The following is a 15,784-nucleotide window of genomic DNA, read 5'->3' as shown; positions in this document are numbered from 1 at the left end:
GATAGTCCTAGAAAGAGCCTAATAAGCAGCATTAGTGGTAGCACAAATATGGGCCTTGCATCAAGCAGCATCCCATCAGCCTTTTTCTTTGCTTGGGCTTTAAACTTTGACAAGTTCTTCTCAGCTGCTTTCTGTTGAGGCAGCACAAAGTAACAATGTCAGCAAAGGCCTGTCAGCTCAAGCAAAAGCCTGAGCTTTTGTAGAAGACTTGACACAAGGGCTTAGATGTGCGAGAAGAATGGCTGGGGCACAAGTTGCGTGGCAGAGCTGCCGGCCAGAGAGGTGACCCCTGCAGTGGAAAGAGGTGTCCTGACAGCAAAGCTGCTCCAGCCTTCTTTAAAAACAAACAAACAAAAACCGCCAACAAATAACTCACCACCCTCGGCAATGCTGTTTCTCTGCAAGGGATGTTACCAATGTGGCTATCCATGTTAAAAAACTATCAGATAAATTATTCTGAAGGGGAGAATTCTGGCCTGAGAGCCTGTTTGGCCTGGGGAAATATGTATCAGATTAGCTACACAGGTGTAAGTTGTTGGGGAGATTTGGGGGCAAGAAGAGTGGGGCTGGCTCCACTGTGACATTGACTGCAATAACCTATTCTGATAGATTCCCAGGAACAATTTTGTGTTATACCAATATTGCATGTGTCCACTGAAGTCTGCAGTCATCAACTTTCAAAGTTAGGCTTGACCTAAACTGGTATTTTAGGCAGGTCAGTCTGTACCTTCCTGTTGTTTCCCTTCTCTACCGAAGTAAAGTTGGATGGGAAATGGAAAAACAATTTCGTGACACTTTTAAAGCTGGTTCTATTTAGCAGGATTTAAAGCACAGCTGGACAAAAGGAGGCTTATTTCCCCCTTACTTGCATTTTCCTCTGGTGTTTGGCCAATCAATGAAATAAAATGAGCTAGTGCCTTCTTATCCCCTTAGTAATTCCAAACTGTTGTTTATGGGGGTGTTTTTCTGCCCACCTTCAACCGCCCCATCGTGTTTTATTTTTCTAACTCTGAACTTTTTACAACGTGGAAGGTATTTTAACTTATAGATTGTTTTGAAAATAATGGAACAAAACAGAAAGAAATAAAAAAATATAAGTTGCAACACTGAAATTATTTTGTATTTATATAGAAGAGGGGGTGAAACCATTGAAGACATTAGAATAGTTTAAAAATACTGAAAATAAAAAATATTTCACAAATAATATTAAAAAAAACTAAAGAGAGTTGGCAAGTGAGACATTTTCTGGCTAAATTTAATTTTTAGTGTAGTTAAAAAAAAGACTGGTTTTGTTGTAAGCTGTATAACTCCTGTATGTTGTTCAAAAGTAGCCTACTTATGATAGTGTTTGTTCCCTTGGCCTTATAAAGACCGAAATACACTTTATAAACAAAGAAGTTTGAATGCTGAAAGAAGACAAGTTGTTACTCTCAAGCTGTGTCTGGACAGTTCACTTCTGTCCACTCTTGAAAAACAAATCTCCGTAGTGGAGTCAACAGATAGTCACAGTGAAATATTAATTCCTTTCTTTGAGGTGATCTCATCAGTAATGAAGAAAAGGTAAAGCTATTCAAATCAACAGCAAAATGCAAAGTTAACACTCTCTTTGGATGAACATGGTAGTTTATGTTTTTCTCAGAGTTGTTAATTTTCTCAGGTAGAGTTCTGTTCATTATGCTCAATGCAAATGTTAAACCTGTCTTAGAATCATAATTACAGTATGTTCTATGTGCTTATTAGAGGTAAGATTGATTAGCGAGGTATTACATTCTGGTTTCTACTGATGGGCAAAAGGGAGTCACATTGCAGCACTCTTCGACCACATTTGGAATCTGTGTTTAAAGGTGGTTAAAACTGTAGGTGGTCAATCCCCTGACTCCACCCACAGCGGTGATGAGGAACTTTTTGGAGGGTCAAATCTGTCCATATAATTATGCCCTAATCTATACAGTCTGCTCCCTCTGAGACTCAAGGCACCTTTGAAACTCCCTTTCAGCCCCACACTAGGAACAGACGGCGACAGGAGACACACCATTATCTCGGATGAATCAGGGAACCACCTCTGTATCCCATCCCTGGATATGGATGTAGAAATACTTTTCCCTACCTTTAATGCAGCATAGAGTGAAAATGAGTCTTAAAACATTCAAACATTCACCTTCCCCCCCCCCACCCCCCGCCCCAGCTAGTTACTCACTTAAGAAGTAAGGCAGGCAGACCTGTGACTCTGGATGTGTAAATCTTGTGCTTCATGATGGGAACTCAGTTTTGTTCCATCTAAATTGTGACAATGACTCCCCTCATAGAGAGGACAACCATAGTTACACACGTAGAGCATGTGTCTATCTGTATTACTAGATTATTTTTCCTGCTATTACCACAGTACTGCAGTGGCTACCATGCAGATTTGTATTCTCCTTTTAAGGCAGATTGTTCATAATGTTATTTTTTGTTTTGGGAGAAATTTAAGAACAATCTATGATAACATAAAGAATTTTTTGGCCACCACACTGAATAGATTTTCAGCAGTTTAGTAAATTGGAGACAGTCTTGAACCAGAATCTGGAACCTTAAACAACTTTTCTCTCCCTAAACTTTTGAAAACTTCAGATCAAGGCCTCAATGTACTTCTTAATAGTAGTTACTCCTCTCTAGTGTTAAAATATATTTCTTTTATTGGAATGTCCCATTAAAAAATAAGGGGCTAGAGTCCGGACCTCAGCACAGATGTAATTTAAGGTGTAATGTGATAGAAAACCGAGTAGTGAATACAAAATTAAAACTTTGAGTACTCAGAATCAAGCCTGAAATCAAGATAGCCTAAAGGCATCCAAAAATTGTTGCCATGGCTATAGAGGGGAAATTTGCTTAAAAATAAAAAAAATTTAAAAATTAAAAATTGGAGTTACCTTTTAAGAATGCAATTCCCAAAGTTGCAAAGAATGAATCATTGGCACCAATTTTTACGCTGTGTAGCTCCATAGTTATCTTTGTTATGCTGACTGCATAACATTTTTGGTGATATGTCTGCAGAGGGCTGGCGTTGAGTCTGTAACATTGATACTCTGATACCTTTCCCTCCTCTTTCAGCTAACCAACTATTGGAAAAGATCAAAGAAAGAGAGGAGGGCTGACAAGAAACAGTGTATAAGAGATGCCTGCATAGCTTTAAATAAATAAAAAGGGGTTAAGACTTGAAATCTGTTGCAGAATATCCATGCATGTGGGGCCCTGTTTTGCTGTAACAAGGTACGTTAACAGCACACAGAGCATGCTGTCCTATTTAGACTTATATGAATCTGGTCCTTTCAGTATTAATGTATTTGAAGAAAATAAAGTTGTATATCACTGGAAATACTGGGAATATTAAAGCTGAAAAAAACCATGTGGCTTCTCGTAGACTAACAACTCTTTGTCTTTTATGTTTCCCTCCATAGCAAAATTAGATTTGTGGCTTTCAGTGTCAGTCTCTAGTTTGTTTCACTTTCCAATTCACAAGAGTTGAGGAATGTGCAAGTAAGAACCTAACTTTCCCTCCCTCCAGAAAAGAGCAATCCTGCATTAAAACTTAACAAAATGAAAAGGAAAGCAGCAGACAATAAATACAGGGTAACAACTGCTCCACAGTGAAGGACTGTCAGTGAAAATAAGGCTTTGCAGGCTGAATATTTTTGACACCTCACAGAAAGTATCAATGCACTTGCATTATGTAAATAGTAAAAATGTTTGAAATAGAGGTGGATCAGGAGGGTAGCGATATGATCTATGACACATGACACTTGAAAATAAATTACACTGTTTTTCTTCTCACTGGGCAGAGACCAGCTGCAGTTCTGTAGAGGGGACCAGACATGAGACCATGGATTCTGCCTTTTAAAGCCCTGCTCACTTTATCCCCACAAAGGCAGCACACTTAGGCCTTGTATTAATGCTATGAATTTTACCCCAATAGTTTTATGTCAAAACTTACCTTCCTTTTTAAAATTTAAATTTCGGCCATCCAAACACTTGGCAACCTCTCATTAAAAATATGCCCACCTAGGGTTTTTATGCCAAATATTTTTTCAGTATTTATATTTTCTTGCAGCCTCCTTGTTATGTTTCAGGTGAGTCTGAATAAAGTTATCAGAAGCTAAGTAAGAATGTAAAAATCCTGAAGTTGGAACAGTGTATGTGTAACTGAGTGTGTCTCAGATATGTTGGTCTTGTGTTGAAGTGTAAAACAACAGTAACACTATTAATGAGTGACTTATGGTAGCCTAAAACCAGAAGAAAAACTAATCTAAAAATTTTGTTCATAAATGATTGATTGATGATGGACTGTTGTGTCTGTGAAAATGGAAGTAACTATGGTGTGGCATAAAAGTTTTATTAACATAGGTTTGTGATTGTCCCCTTGCAAATAGTGAATATATGAATAAGTTACGTAGCTCGTTACAAGTGAAATGCCACTTAGTGCTCCGTGCCTTTTTTCCAGCTAAAATGGTAATTTAGCTGTTGTGGATTTCTACATGAAACACACTGTAGGAAAATTGTATGGTCACATGAGCAAAGCCTGATGTCTTTGTTACCATGGGTGAGACTTCCCACAGTTCTGATGAGGGAGCTCTGTCCTTGGGCAGATTCCTCTGAGCGAGGCATTGCTGTTGACTGGTTCTCCTGGCCAGCATCATGGGGTCTGACTGGGAAAAGAGCTATCAACCATCCAAGGTCATCTGTGGCTGTTCTCACTGTTTGCTGCTGTTGCTGGTAGCTGATAAAGGCCCAACGTCTGAATAACAGGAGCTGCAAGGGAAGCACATGTGCAGCTTAATCCCATTTTTGCAATACGCTACCTGCCAGGCTGTGCCAAGAGCTCTTTGCCTGCAGAGCAGGAATGGGTCTATATATCCAACCCAACAGGACCAGAGGGATTCATTAAACTCTTAAAAATGACCTCAAATAATTTTTTAAAAACTCTCTGAAAATGTCATCAGTTTGCATTAGAATATCTCAGGGCTTTCTAGAGCTTGGCTGAAATTTTGTGCCTTCTCACAATAGCACAAATCCGCCTCCAGTTCTGCAGCGTGATACAATCCTAGGCTATTTTTTCTTTTATGTGAAGCAAAGTTTTTGTTATCCCACAAGTGGATATTGCCCATCCTAGGGTAAATGCTAAAATTTGGTTGATATTTGCCATTAAGTGAATGTCATGGCAATAACAAAAGTCAAACCAGAAATCCTCATAGTAGCAAGATGTGATATATGTTGCTAGTTCAGGGTCACCAGTTCAGGTGCATGCTAAGCTGTTTATTTCTTTGCAGCATGTACATCAACTGTGTGCTTGTGAAAACTTGGCAGTTTGTGGTTAGCTTTTCCTGTGAACGGTGAGAGAGTACTGCACAGGGGGTCTGAAGTCACACTCAGTGTCACCTGGGCTACCACTATATTAAAGAATATAATGTGATATGATAATGGAAACATTCTTAAAGATGGCTTCCCAGAACTGTTTGGGGATAGATCTCAGCATCTTGGCAACTCTCCAGCTGACAGAAAGCTTGTTTCTCCTAAGCTGTGCCTGTAACCAAATAGCTTAGATTGCTTTGATGGAAGAGATGATTCCTCCCAGGGAAGGATGCCTGGCACAGCACCTAGGTGGACCTAGTAGCTGGAGTAGGCAATGTTTTGGAAAGAGGGACCCTAGACAGATCTCAGAAGGTTTAACTTTCTGCAAACTTCTGATGAATCCTTAATGAACAGGAAACTGCTGCACTGCTCTCTTCTCCCCTCTTCTCTGTACATAATCATTTCTCTGTCTTTCTGTTCTCCATCCCCTTTTCTGCCTCGGTGTTAGAAAGTTTTAAGTTCTCAAACAGTTAAAAGAGAGATTTTGGTTCTCTTTGGCTTTTAAAGTTCAGCTCATTAGCTCAGAAAGTTTGTTATTTCTGCTTCTGTTAACACCTGAATATCTCACAAACATCATCACTCCCATTCTTTTATTTGTGAAGTTGTGAGTCAAGTTGGTTCTGTAGTCTCCTCTCTTTTACTGTTCTTACAGCAGTGTATTTTAGCTGTCTTTAGTTGAGTTTCTTCTGGTTATATAAACGCAAAGAATGGAGAAGCAGGCTTGGTTTTGGTGGTGGTTGTTTTGTTTCTTTCAAAGGGATGGAGGGTGCCTGAAGGGAAGCAAGACCTTTGAGAGACAGAGAGAAGTATTAGATGACAAATCTTACGTTAATATCAGACAAGAAGAAAACTTCTTGGTCTGATTCTGCTCTTGGTGACACCTAATTTACACTGGTGTAATTTCGTGAATTTCGGTGGACTGACTTCTGAGAGTGACATCAGGATTGGCACCTCTTAAATCACTTAGGTCATGCTCCATAATTCATTTGCAAGCTCCTTTAATTAGTTGCAGGTAAGCCCAGGCTTCCTGGAGTTTGCTGCCTCCCCAGAAACGGGCTCAGCCCGCACCCCGCCGCGCTCCGGGGGTCCCGCCTCCCGCCCGCTTTCTCACCGCGGGGCTACATGTGCGGAGAAACGCGGGTCGGGGCTCTTCCCCCGCCTCCCCTTGTGCCGAAAGCGGGGGGCCCGGCTCCCGGCGCGGCACAAGTTGCCCTGTGGGAGAGCCGGGCCGGGCGGGCCGTCGGGCGGGCCGTCGGGCGGGCCGTCGGGCGGGCTGTCGGGCTGGCTGTCGGGCGGGCCGGCCGCCGCGCGTTATGTAAGGGCGCAGGGGCTGCGGGCCGGGGTGACTGACAGGGAGGGGGAAATTCCTGGGGGAGGGGGAGCGGCAGCGGCGCTGCCCTGGAGCCACTGCCAGCGCCGGCAGCTCCCGGAGACCTGGCGGGGAGAGCGGCTTTGGAGAAAGGGAAACAGCTCGGGAAGCACGGTGCCGGGGAGCGGGACGAGCGAGCGGAGCGGCGCGGGGTCCTGTCCCCGGTGGGGCACGCCGCCTGGGAAGCGGGCGGCAGCGACGGCGGTGCAAAGAGACAAGCGGCGAGCCCGGCTTTCCCTCTCCCGGCGCCGGTGCGTTCGAGCGGGAGCCGGAGAGCTGTGGCAAAGCCTCCCCCTGCCCGCCCTCGCCCCCTCCATCCCCCCTGGTGCGGCGGCGGCCCCGCCGACGGGCGCTGCCCCTTTAAGACCTGCTCGCCGCCTGTTCCAGGGAGAGGGAGTGACCTCTGGGCTTTGACAGCTCCCCTAATAACTAGCAGAGCCCCGGCTCCGCCCGCGCCGTCGGATTGGCCGGCGGGCCGGTATGCCGCGCCCTGATTGGCTGGTCGCTTCCCCTGAGCGAACCTTTAGAACTCCGAGACACAATATTCTGTTACATTGTAGCAAAATGGCGACTGTCATTCACAACCCCCTGAAAGCGTAAGTAGGAATCAAAAATGTACATATTCCGCGTGGTTTAAATATGAAAAAAGGCGCCTTTCCGGCGCCGGCTGCCAGCCTGAGCCGGGCGCCGGCAGCCTCCCGGCGGGTCCCTCCTCCCGCCCTCCTTTCTGCCCCAGCGCCTCGCTCGTTTTTTGTGCAACACATCCCCGCGGCTCGCGCCGAAATTAACGGGGAAAAATTGTTCGGCTCGCGCGCCGGCTAATTGGCGCCCGGGCGCGGAGAGGGGGCGGCGGGGCGGGGGGGCGGCGGCGGGCCGCGCGCGCCCGCTGCTCCCGGAGCGCAGCGCGGGGACGGCAGCGGCGACGTCCCGCGGGGCTGCGCGCACTTGGCAGCCGGCGGGCCCCGCTGTCCGGGCGGGCTCGCCCCGCCGCGGCTCCGGGGTCCGGCGGGGGAAAGGGCCGGCCCAGGGCAGCGGCGGGGCGGGGGGCGCGGTGCCTCCGCGCTCCGGCCGCAGCTCGGAGTTGCCTCCGCGAATCTTGGCGGAGTTGGGATGACTTGGCGAGGGGGAGCGAAGCGGCCCCCTCGCTCCTCGGCCGAGTGGCGGGGGGCGGCACGGGCGGTCGGCAAGCGGGGCAGCAGCGGCACTGCCGGCGCACCCCGGCGCCTGTGCGGGAGGGAGGGCGACAGACTTGCGCGGAATGAATGACTCGGGGCTGCCGGTCGTTGATTTGGGGCAGGAAGTCCGGAGATCTGTTTTGCATATGACAGGCTTTCGCTTTTCAAAGTGGCAAAGAGAGTTGATTGTGTTTCCATCTTAGGAGCGGGCACAGGCAGCCAAGGGCTGCTCGGACGGGATCTGACCCACTGCTGGCGGGGGAAACAGGGAGGGAGAGAGCGAGCGCGCGGGAGGAGGCAGGTGCTTCTGCTGCCGAGATATTCCGGGGTTCCCGATCTGGAAACGGGGCCGGTTTCAGAGGGGGACCGCGAGAGCCGGTTGTCGTCTTGTGGATCGCGTCCTTTATTTTCCCTGTGGTCCGCAGCGCACGCCGTTAATCCCCGAAGGCATTAGCGAGAGTGGGATTTGGCACCGTGTGTGGGGAGAGGAGCTGTCTTAACCTTTTTGAAACGACTTCTTTGCTAACGGGGGCAGCGCTCTGGCTAATAAAGCAAGGAAGCAGAGTACCTGGCGGTGACGCTTCGTTTGCACTTTCTGGCTGCGCTGAGTGGGTGTTTTTATACGTTTGAGTTTTCAGAGATGAAATTAGGGCTGCGACTTTGGTTTTTTTTCCCCCTCTCTCTTTTTTTTTTTTTTTTTCCTCCGACTCAAGTCTCTCCGTCTGGAGTTGGAAAAACAGTTGAAGGTTTTTCCAGGGATTCCTACCGCTGTCTCTCGGCGTTCGGGAGGGAAAGGAAAGCTTCGAGCAGGGACGGGGTGCTGACATGCTTATCAGCTTTCCTGCTCCGTCCTGGCAGGAAGCCTTCGCTTTCATTTACCCGTCCTCTCGGTGGCACCTTACAAAAATCCGCGGGGAGAGGGGAGCGAGGTCGTCAGGGGGTTAATCGAAGAAGTCCGAATATCCCCAAGGGGGGTGGTGGGCTTGAACACGCTCTGAAAACCGGGGGGAAGAGACGCCGTGCCCCCCGTTTGGCGGCAGGTCTAATACTCGTGCAGGCGAGAGCAACTTCTCCCCGTGCCTCTCCCGGCCGCCGGGCGTTGCTCAGGCGCGGGCAGCGCACCGCGGGGACCGAGAAGAGCAGCAAAGGAGGGTTCGCACCGCCCGGCTCCTCACCTGGGCTGGGAACAGCCGCGGACGTGTGTGCCATTCCCGAATATCGCCCGTAGTGAGGAAGCCCGGGCCGGGTGGCCTCCGGGGCCGGCGGGCGAGCGGCGGGGAGCGCCCCGGGAGCGGCGAGGGGCCGCGGGAGCGCGCCGGGGGACGGGACCTCGGCCCCTCGCCTCGCACTTCGCGACACCGTGGGGCTCCCACGAGTCGCGGCAGGTCCCTGGAGAGTGGGGGGAGGTCCTGCCGAAGGGCCGCTTGTGCCGAAATGAATCGAGGGCCTGATCCCGCTGCTGCTAAAGTCGGGGAGAGCAGGATTAGGCTCTCTTATAATTAACTCCCTTCTCCTCCCCTCGCCCCTGGGGGGTATGAGAGGAGGAAACAATAGACATCAAGTGCTGGGTTCGCTTTTCTCCGTGTGCCTTTTAAAGTACTAATGTTATGTGGAGGAAACAGAATTGTTACCGGCTGTCTGACACCATCTGCGTTTTTTATTAACAACTTGTTTAATAAAACATTTTATAATTTCCACTGATTCTTTAAAGTTGCTGATCGGGAAACAATACACATATAAATAAATTATGCATGGGAAAAATTAGGACAAAAGCAGTAGGACACATAATAGGGGAAGGGATGCAGTGCACAGTATTTTATCCTCATGTGTCCTTCCTGACAATGAAAAGGAGCTGAATGACATTTGCATTTCCTCTGTCTGCGTTTTGATTGTATCTCAAAACCCACAAACGCCCCCTACAGAAACTGGCCACACAAAGGTTTTGCTCGGAGATGGGGGACAATGTAGAGTCTGAGAAATCCTGGCTCAGGTATCAAGCAGCTCCCTGGGTGTGCTTGTGCATTTAAGTGTGTCCAGAATTCAGTTTATCTCTGGCACTTGGACACGTATGTGGCCTTGGTCATACTAGACTAGTCTCTTGGGATAATGTATTCCAGCGTACCTGAGCATCTGTGGGAATACATTACACAGAATAGCTCAGTGTGTGGAGTCCCTTATTAATGATTGGCACCTCCTTACACTCAGCCTGCCTCTTTATCCATCTAGCACTCTCTTCTCACTTTCTGGTTCTTTTTTGGTACTTTCATCTCTTTGCTATTCTCTGCTTCCTCTGGCGATCAAATCAACTTGACACAACTGCCTGTTATTTCTACCATTTAATACCTTGTTGTTTACCAGCATGGTGCTACAGGCAAAAATATCAGAAATCCAAGTTTAACAGATCTGCAAGGGCAAGGCAGCAGGTGTCTGGATAAACACATTCTTCTTTATCTGTAGAAGAGGCAACATTCAGATAGTTTTGATGGGATGGTAGTGGATTTGAAGTGTTGGATTTGTTGGGTTGTGTTTGTTTTTTTTTTTTTCTCCACTAGCCTGTGTACCTATCTCCAAAGTTTTTCATTCAATCTTCTTCTCTTTTGGCTATCTTAATATGGAGACATTTGAGCGATGCAGTAGAAGAAACAAATACAGTTTAAAAGCATCCTGAATTACTTCAAATGTCAGTCAGAAATGTCAATGAACTTTGAAAGGTTTAATTAATTAATGTTTACAACACCCCCGTGAAGAAAGGATTACTGCCTTTGTTTTATGGACGGCTAAACTAGGACAAAGTGGTTCAGAAACTTTCTAATCCAAAGATCAAGTCTAGAATGCAGCCATTCAACTTCCACTCTTAGCATCTAGTCCCATTTCCTCTGTCTCTGCCTTATTAGCAATGTGCATATGGTACCATAATGCATTTAATGTAATTAAGACCTTGTAATTTACAAAGTCCTATCTAGGAGCAGAGCTGGTTTCCCCTCCACCCCTTCTCTGTCATTGCTCCCACAGCCGACTTTTATTTCAGGTTGTCATTTAGACATTCTCACTGGAACATAGGTTAGGCTATTGCCTTTTCGGCATGTGAGATTCCCGCACGCCATGTAGCTCTGCCTTGGTGCTCACCAGAGGAGCTGTTGCCTTCCAGTAGTTTGGCTGGTGCTGGTGCTCTCCCTTTCTTCTGCTCAAGACTCTGGTACAAAAGAGGCTAACTCAGGCACAAATGCTAGGCTAGGTCACTTGCATGCTGACGATTGCTGGATAACTTCGATGTGCTTGGGGACACTTATTCCCTGCCAGGTGTTTGCGGACTGGATCATTGCAGACTTGTGTGCACGGTGCTAGAGCTGACCTTATAAACCCTGCCAGGCCTGGTCTGTCCCTGCGTTCCCGCTGCAATCATATAGCAGTGGTCACTTGTCCAGTTCTGTACCTTCTCAGATAAAATTGCCTTGACAGCCAGCTCTGACCCCTGGGCTGCCAGTTGGCCATTCTTGTGATGATGAATTCTGTAGCATGCGACACCTCTGAAGAAATGGTCTGTTCGTGTCAGCAACAGGCCAACACGAGTCTTGGGATCTTGTATGGCAAGAGTATTTCAATGGCGATAACTCTGGCTTGAATTCAAGCTGGGGACTCTTAACTGGAAGGTCCCATATGCCATTACCCATCTCCAAAACAGCCTTATGTCCTGATTAAGTGCTGATGAAGGCTGTTGTGTTTTTTTTTTTTTTAGGAGGGGGTATCCTGTTGCATAAGCATCTTGTTGCTGATTTTTAATATTAAATTGAAAGTATAATGTGCAGTGCTGCTTTCAGCTGGTGGAAGCAATGAAATAGACAGACAGTTAGGTTGCCAGTTCAGTGTTTACAAGTGATGTGGAGGTGATTTTAATGTGGCTTCGCAGAAGGGAATTTTCTTCTGCTTGACAGAACAGTGTTGTTGTGCACATTAAATCACATACCAAAATCTCTACAGCATTTCCAGTGTGACTCTAAAGTCACTTAAAAACATAAATGAGCCCTAGTGTGACACATTTCAAACCCAAACTGTTGTCCTCATGAATCTTCTGTATCAGCACTAGCTTCCAGAGAAAATGAGGGACAAGTGTTATTGTATTTACGCAGGGAAACATGAGCATAAAACTACAGTCACTGGGGGCAGAGAAGCCGAGTTAAGAAGACGTGTTGAATATGAGAGAGTCTGATAAATGGTACGTTACTAGAATTACAGTGTTATGTCTGGTTCCATGAGTTGCTTGTGCATGATTAGCTGCAGTGCTTTTGTAATTTTGTTTTGTTGGTGTTGTAGCCTTTTGTAGTCTCTCCAGTTGTGTGGCTGGATGGAGGTTGCATCATAAAACTGTTGCTAAAGAAAAAGTTTTTAGAACATATGATTTGTGGCATGTGGAAGCAATATTGACCTGTGTGGGTTGGGCTACAGAAGCCTAAAGGTATGATTTTTGGAGAGTGCAATAATTTCAAGGTAAGCATATGTCCAGTGGGCTGGGTGCATAATGCCTGTGAGATTGGATTCACAGTGTCCGACTGGAAACAGTTCGTTCAGACCACTCAGAAGTCTGGTACACAAATCAAAATGGGACTCTGTCTTCAGTCTGAGTCGCGGTGAAGGTAATGTGGCTCATCCTTTGTGTAGCCTAATGAAAATTGATTTCTTCTTCTGCCTTCCTAAAACTGGAAGTGTGGTGTTTGGGGTTTGCTCTCAAGAGCAGACTTTGTCCATCTTGTGTATCTGTCTTCTGCAATTTATGACCATTTGCCGTACCTCTGCTGTCCCGAAATGAGGCATTCCAACGCCCCCATTCGCTGCGAATAAACCATCTTTTAGGATTATTGTTTGCCGAGTCTGGTGTTTTCTCACTCAGGTTTGTCGTTCATGTCAGAGCTGAATTTCTTTGCTTGGTAGATCAATTTTACAATCTTGGTATTTATTCTGGGCTCATCACTGTGTTGTCTGTATGTGATGTTGCCTTGAGCAAGAACCATCCCTGTGTTGTTTATCCCCGAGGACTTGTACGAGTGGAATGAATCTGTTTCGGCAGCTGACGTTTTTCTCCCTTGGACAGACCGACCTCTGATCTGAGGCTCCCCTGGCTGGGGTGACATACTCCCGTGTGCAGAGAGGCAGCACCAAGGCAGCGTTGCTGAAGGCCTGTTCTGAGGGCTTTGTTAGGACTGTGCTGCTCTGCCGGCTTTGCCTGACAGCTCTGCCCAGGATGCAGAGGCTGAGGTGTGTTCATTGCTTCTTTAGTGCAGGTCCCAGTTTTAGCACTGGTGTGTTTCTCTTAAGGAAGGTTATCTCATCAACACAATCTAAAATAAAGCATACTTTTAAAATCCTCCCTTTTTTAAAAAAAAACCAACCACGAACCAAAGTTTTTCAGATGGAAGTATTTCTTTCTTGTCTTTAAAAACTTCTCTACAACCTGTGGAAAAACCCAAATACACTTGACTAGTGTGCGAGTAGCAGAAAGTGGTTTTCCTTTCTACTTTCTTATTTCAAAAGAAAGAGCAGAACTGCCCGGTGTATTTTTGCTGTCTAAACTGAGTGACACGTGACACAAATATCGCAAGTGAGTGCTTGAACACTGAATGTTTAAAATTCTTATTTATCCTTAATAGCCTAAATTATCAGAAGTATGACACTTTTTTTTTTTAATTGTTATATATGGTTTATTTCCCAGCAGAGCATATTTTAACCACAGATTCCCAGCAGATGTTTCAGAGAAGAATAATGCAGTGTCTCTCCGACTGCTGGCTAATATCCTTCTCACACCCCTAGCCCCTCCAGTATGGCACTTGCAGGAGTATGTATGTCAGCGCGTGTCTCAGTTTTCAGGTTACCTGCCTGAGCCAGGTGCAGTCAGAGAGCTGCAACTCCAGCGGCATGGAAGGCTGTACTGGCATCCAGCTCCGTCTGAGGGGAGGCTTCACTGGGAGGCAGTGGAGCAGTGAGAGCTGGGCAGGGACGGGCACTGGTGCACGAGGTGGCTGTGACCAGCAGCCTGTGCTCGCCAAATCACGAGGCATTAATTTCACGTTCTGCTGAGCTGTAGCTGGGAAAGAGTCCCCTGCCCAGGTGTTGATGGGGACACTGACTACACCAATGTTATTCTTCCGGTGAGAAAGGCTGGAAGTGATGTTTAATATTGCAGTGCCTTGTGACAGAACTGATCCAACCTAACTGTGGATCATCTCTCCATTCATACAACTTTGTGAGTTGTGTCAGTCTTTGATAATGCTGTCCTTGCTTACTGATAATTTTAATAAATTAATACAAAAAGCCAGATGTAATGTGTATCAAGTCTTAGTATGCAAAAGAAAGGAATCCCACACAACTTATAGTTTTTCCCCCTTGTTTCTTCTCAGATTCCCCCTTGTGATACAAGGTGCAAGGCCTTGGTTAAGAAGTTGAGCTGAATTCTCTACAAAAACATGGCTCACTTCTGGCATTTTAGGTCTCAAAAATCTAAACAGGTTGGATGGTGCAAAGAAAATGAGGTGCAGCGCAGTGAAATAAGGCTGTGCCCCGAGCTGGTTAATTCCAGGCTGCCCTACCGCATCAGCTGGCAGGGCTGATGTGATCTGATCAGATGCGGGCATGCTACTCCTGCCAAAACGCAAAGTACAGTGCTTATGCTGCTTTTATGCTTTGAGTTGGCTTTGTGCTAGCCACAGGAAGACAGATTATGCCTGTTGGAACAAAATTTCCTCTTGAAAATGTTTTGGGTGCTTTTCACGTTTTGGAAGAGTAAGTGAACACCAGTGCAGTGCTTTGTGTGGCATGGCTGTGAAATTTTTGGTCTGGTTGTAGGAACTTTGCAGTTTCTAGTGTTCCTCTGGATCCACAGCTTGACGTGGTTAGTCACAGAGTTGGGAGAAAAGTTGAAATGGCTGGAGTTATAGCCCAGATAGTTCACTATCCAGTGAACAGTGCTATAGGGAAACTTATAATGGAGGCAGAAAGTTACTATTATTTCTTCAAGGGAAAGTAATGTCCGTATTTCCATTTCCTTCAAGAACAGTTCTGAAGAAAGTCCTCCACGGATTTGTGACTGTTCAAGTATTTTGGTCCCAATATTGTTTCCTGAGAGACTGTGTTTAGTCAATGTTGGGGACAAATATATTTTATGTTTATGATTACTTTAAAACCAACGCAATCTGAATAAGGAATAATGGAACAGCTTCAGAAAGCTGTTTTACTGCTGAACTCCATTGGTCTTGACCATGAATAAAAACTGCATCATGTTTGAGGTTGCTATCCTGCTGATTGTTCAGAGAAATCACTCACCAGTATCCAACATCAGAAATTTTAACATTAACCCACTTGTACCTACAAACTCACCCTGACTGCCTTTTAAAACAAACAAACAAACAAACAAACCACACACACAAAAACCAAACAAAAACCCCCAAACTACTAAAGGGTATTTTGAAGACTGTAGGTTTTTGCATTTTCTATGGATTCTTTATACTTTAAAGTTTCAGTTCATTAGCATGTACCTGTTGATGTGGAATAATGAATAAATCAGGAGCACAATTTTAATTCAGAGATTAGTACCTTTTATAGTTGGGGCAGTGCAGGGCAAGAGGCCTGTGAGATGTGGTGGGTGAGGGTTGATGGTGGGAAGACTCTGCAGTGAGCTCTTTCTCCACAGGTGTGGAGAAACCCTCTCGATTGCAGCATGGAGGTACCTCTCCTACTACGTCATCGTATCTGACCGACCCTTTAATATTTAGGAGATGCTTCTCCAAAAGGATGTGTCCCTCTGTTAATTTTGGTGATGTTAGTCCTCCCTGATCAAATGGCATGTGAATGGAAGTGATGTTAGTAC

The 15,784-nt window shown here is 46.1% G+C and overlaps 1 protein-coding gene across 4 annotated transcripts in view; it reads left to right on the top strand.

Annotated features, from left to right (window-relative positions):
- Positions 1–7,234: 7,234 nt before the first annotated feature.
- DPF3 (double PHD fingers 3) overlaps positions 7,235–15,784 on the top strand; it is a 164,793-nt gene continuing 156,243 nt past the window's right edge. For 2 of the 4 annotated variants that reach the window (XR_010606272.1, XM_065635542.1), the window contains exon 1: positions 7,323–7,350. Coding sequence is in view for 1 of the 4 variants with exons in the window: in XM_065635541.1 (XP_065491613.1) it covers positions 7,319–7,350 (32 nt within the window). In the remaining 3 variants the exon portion in view is untranslated. Of the gene's footprint in view, positions 7,351–15,784 lie in introns of all 4 variants that reach the window. The other 2 variants (XR_010606271.1, XM_065635541.1) reach the window with 2 other exon arrangements.

The sequence above is a fragment of the Caloenas nicobarica genome, chromosome 5, assembly GCF_036013445.1.
Source record: "Caloenas nicobarica isolate bCalNic1 chromosome 5, bCalNic1.hap1, whole genome shotgun sequence".
Lineage (NCBI taxonomy): Eukaryota > Metazoa > Chordata > Aves > Columbiformes > Columbidae > Caloenas > Caloenas nicobarica.
Note: the sequence above shows the minus strand (reverse complement) of the source record. Positions and strands in the feature narration are given on the sequence as shown.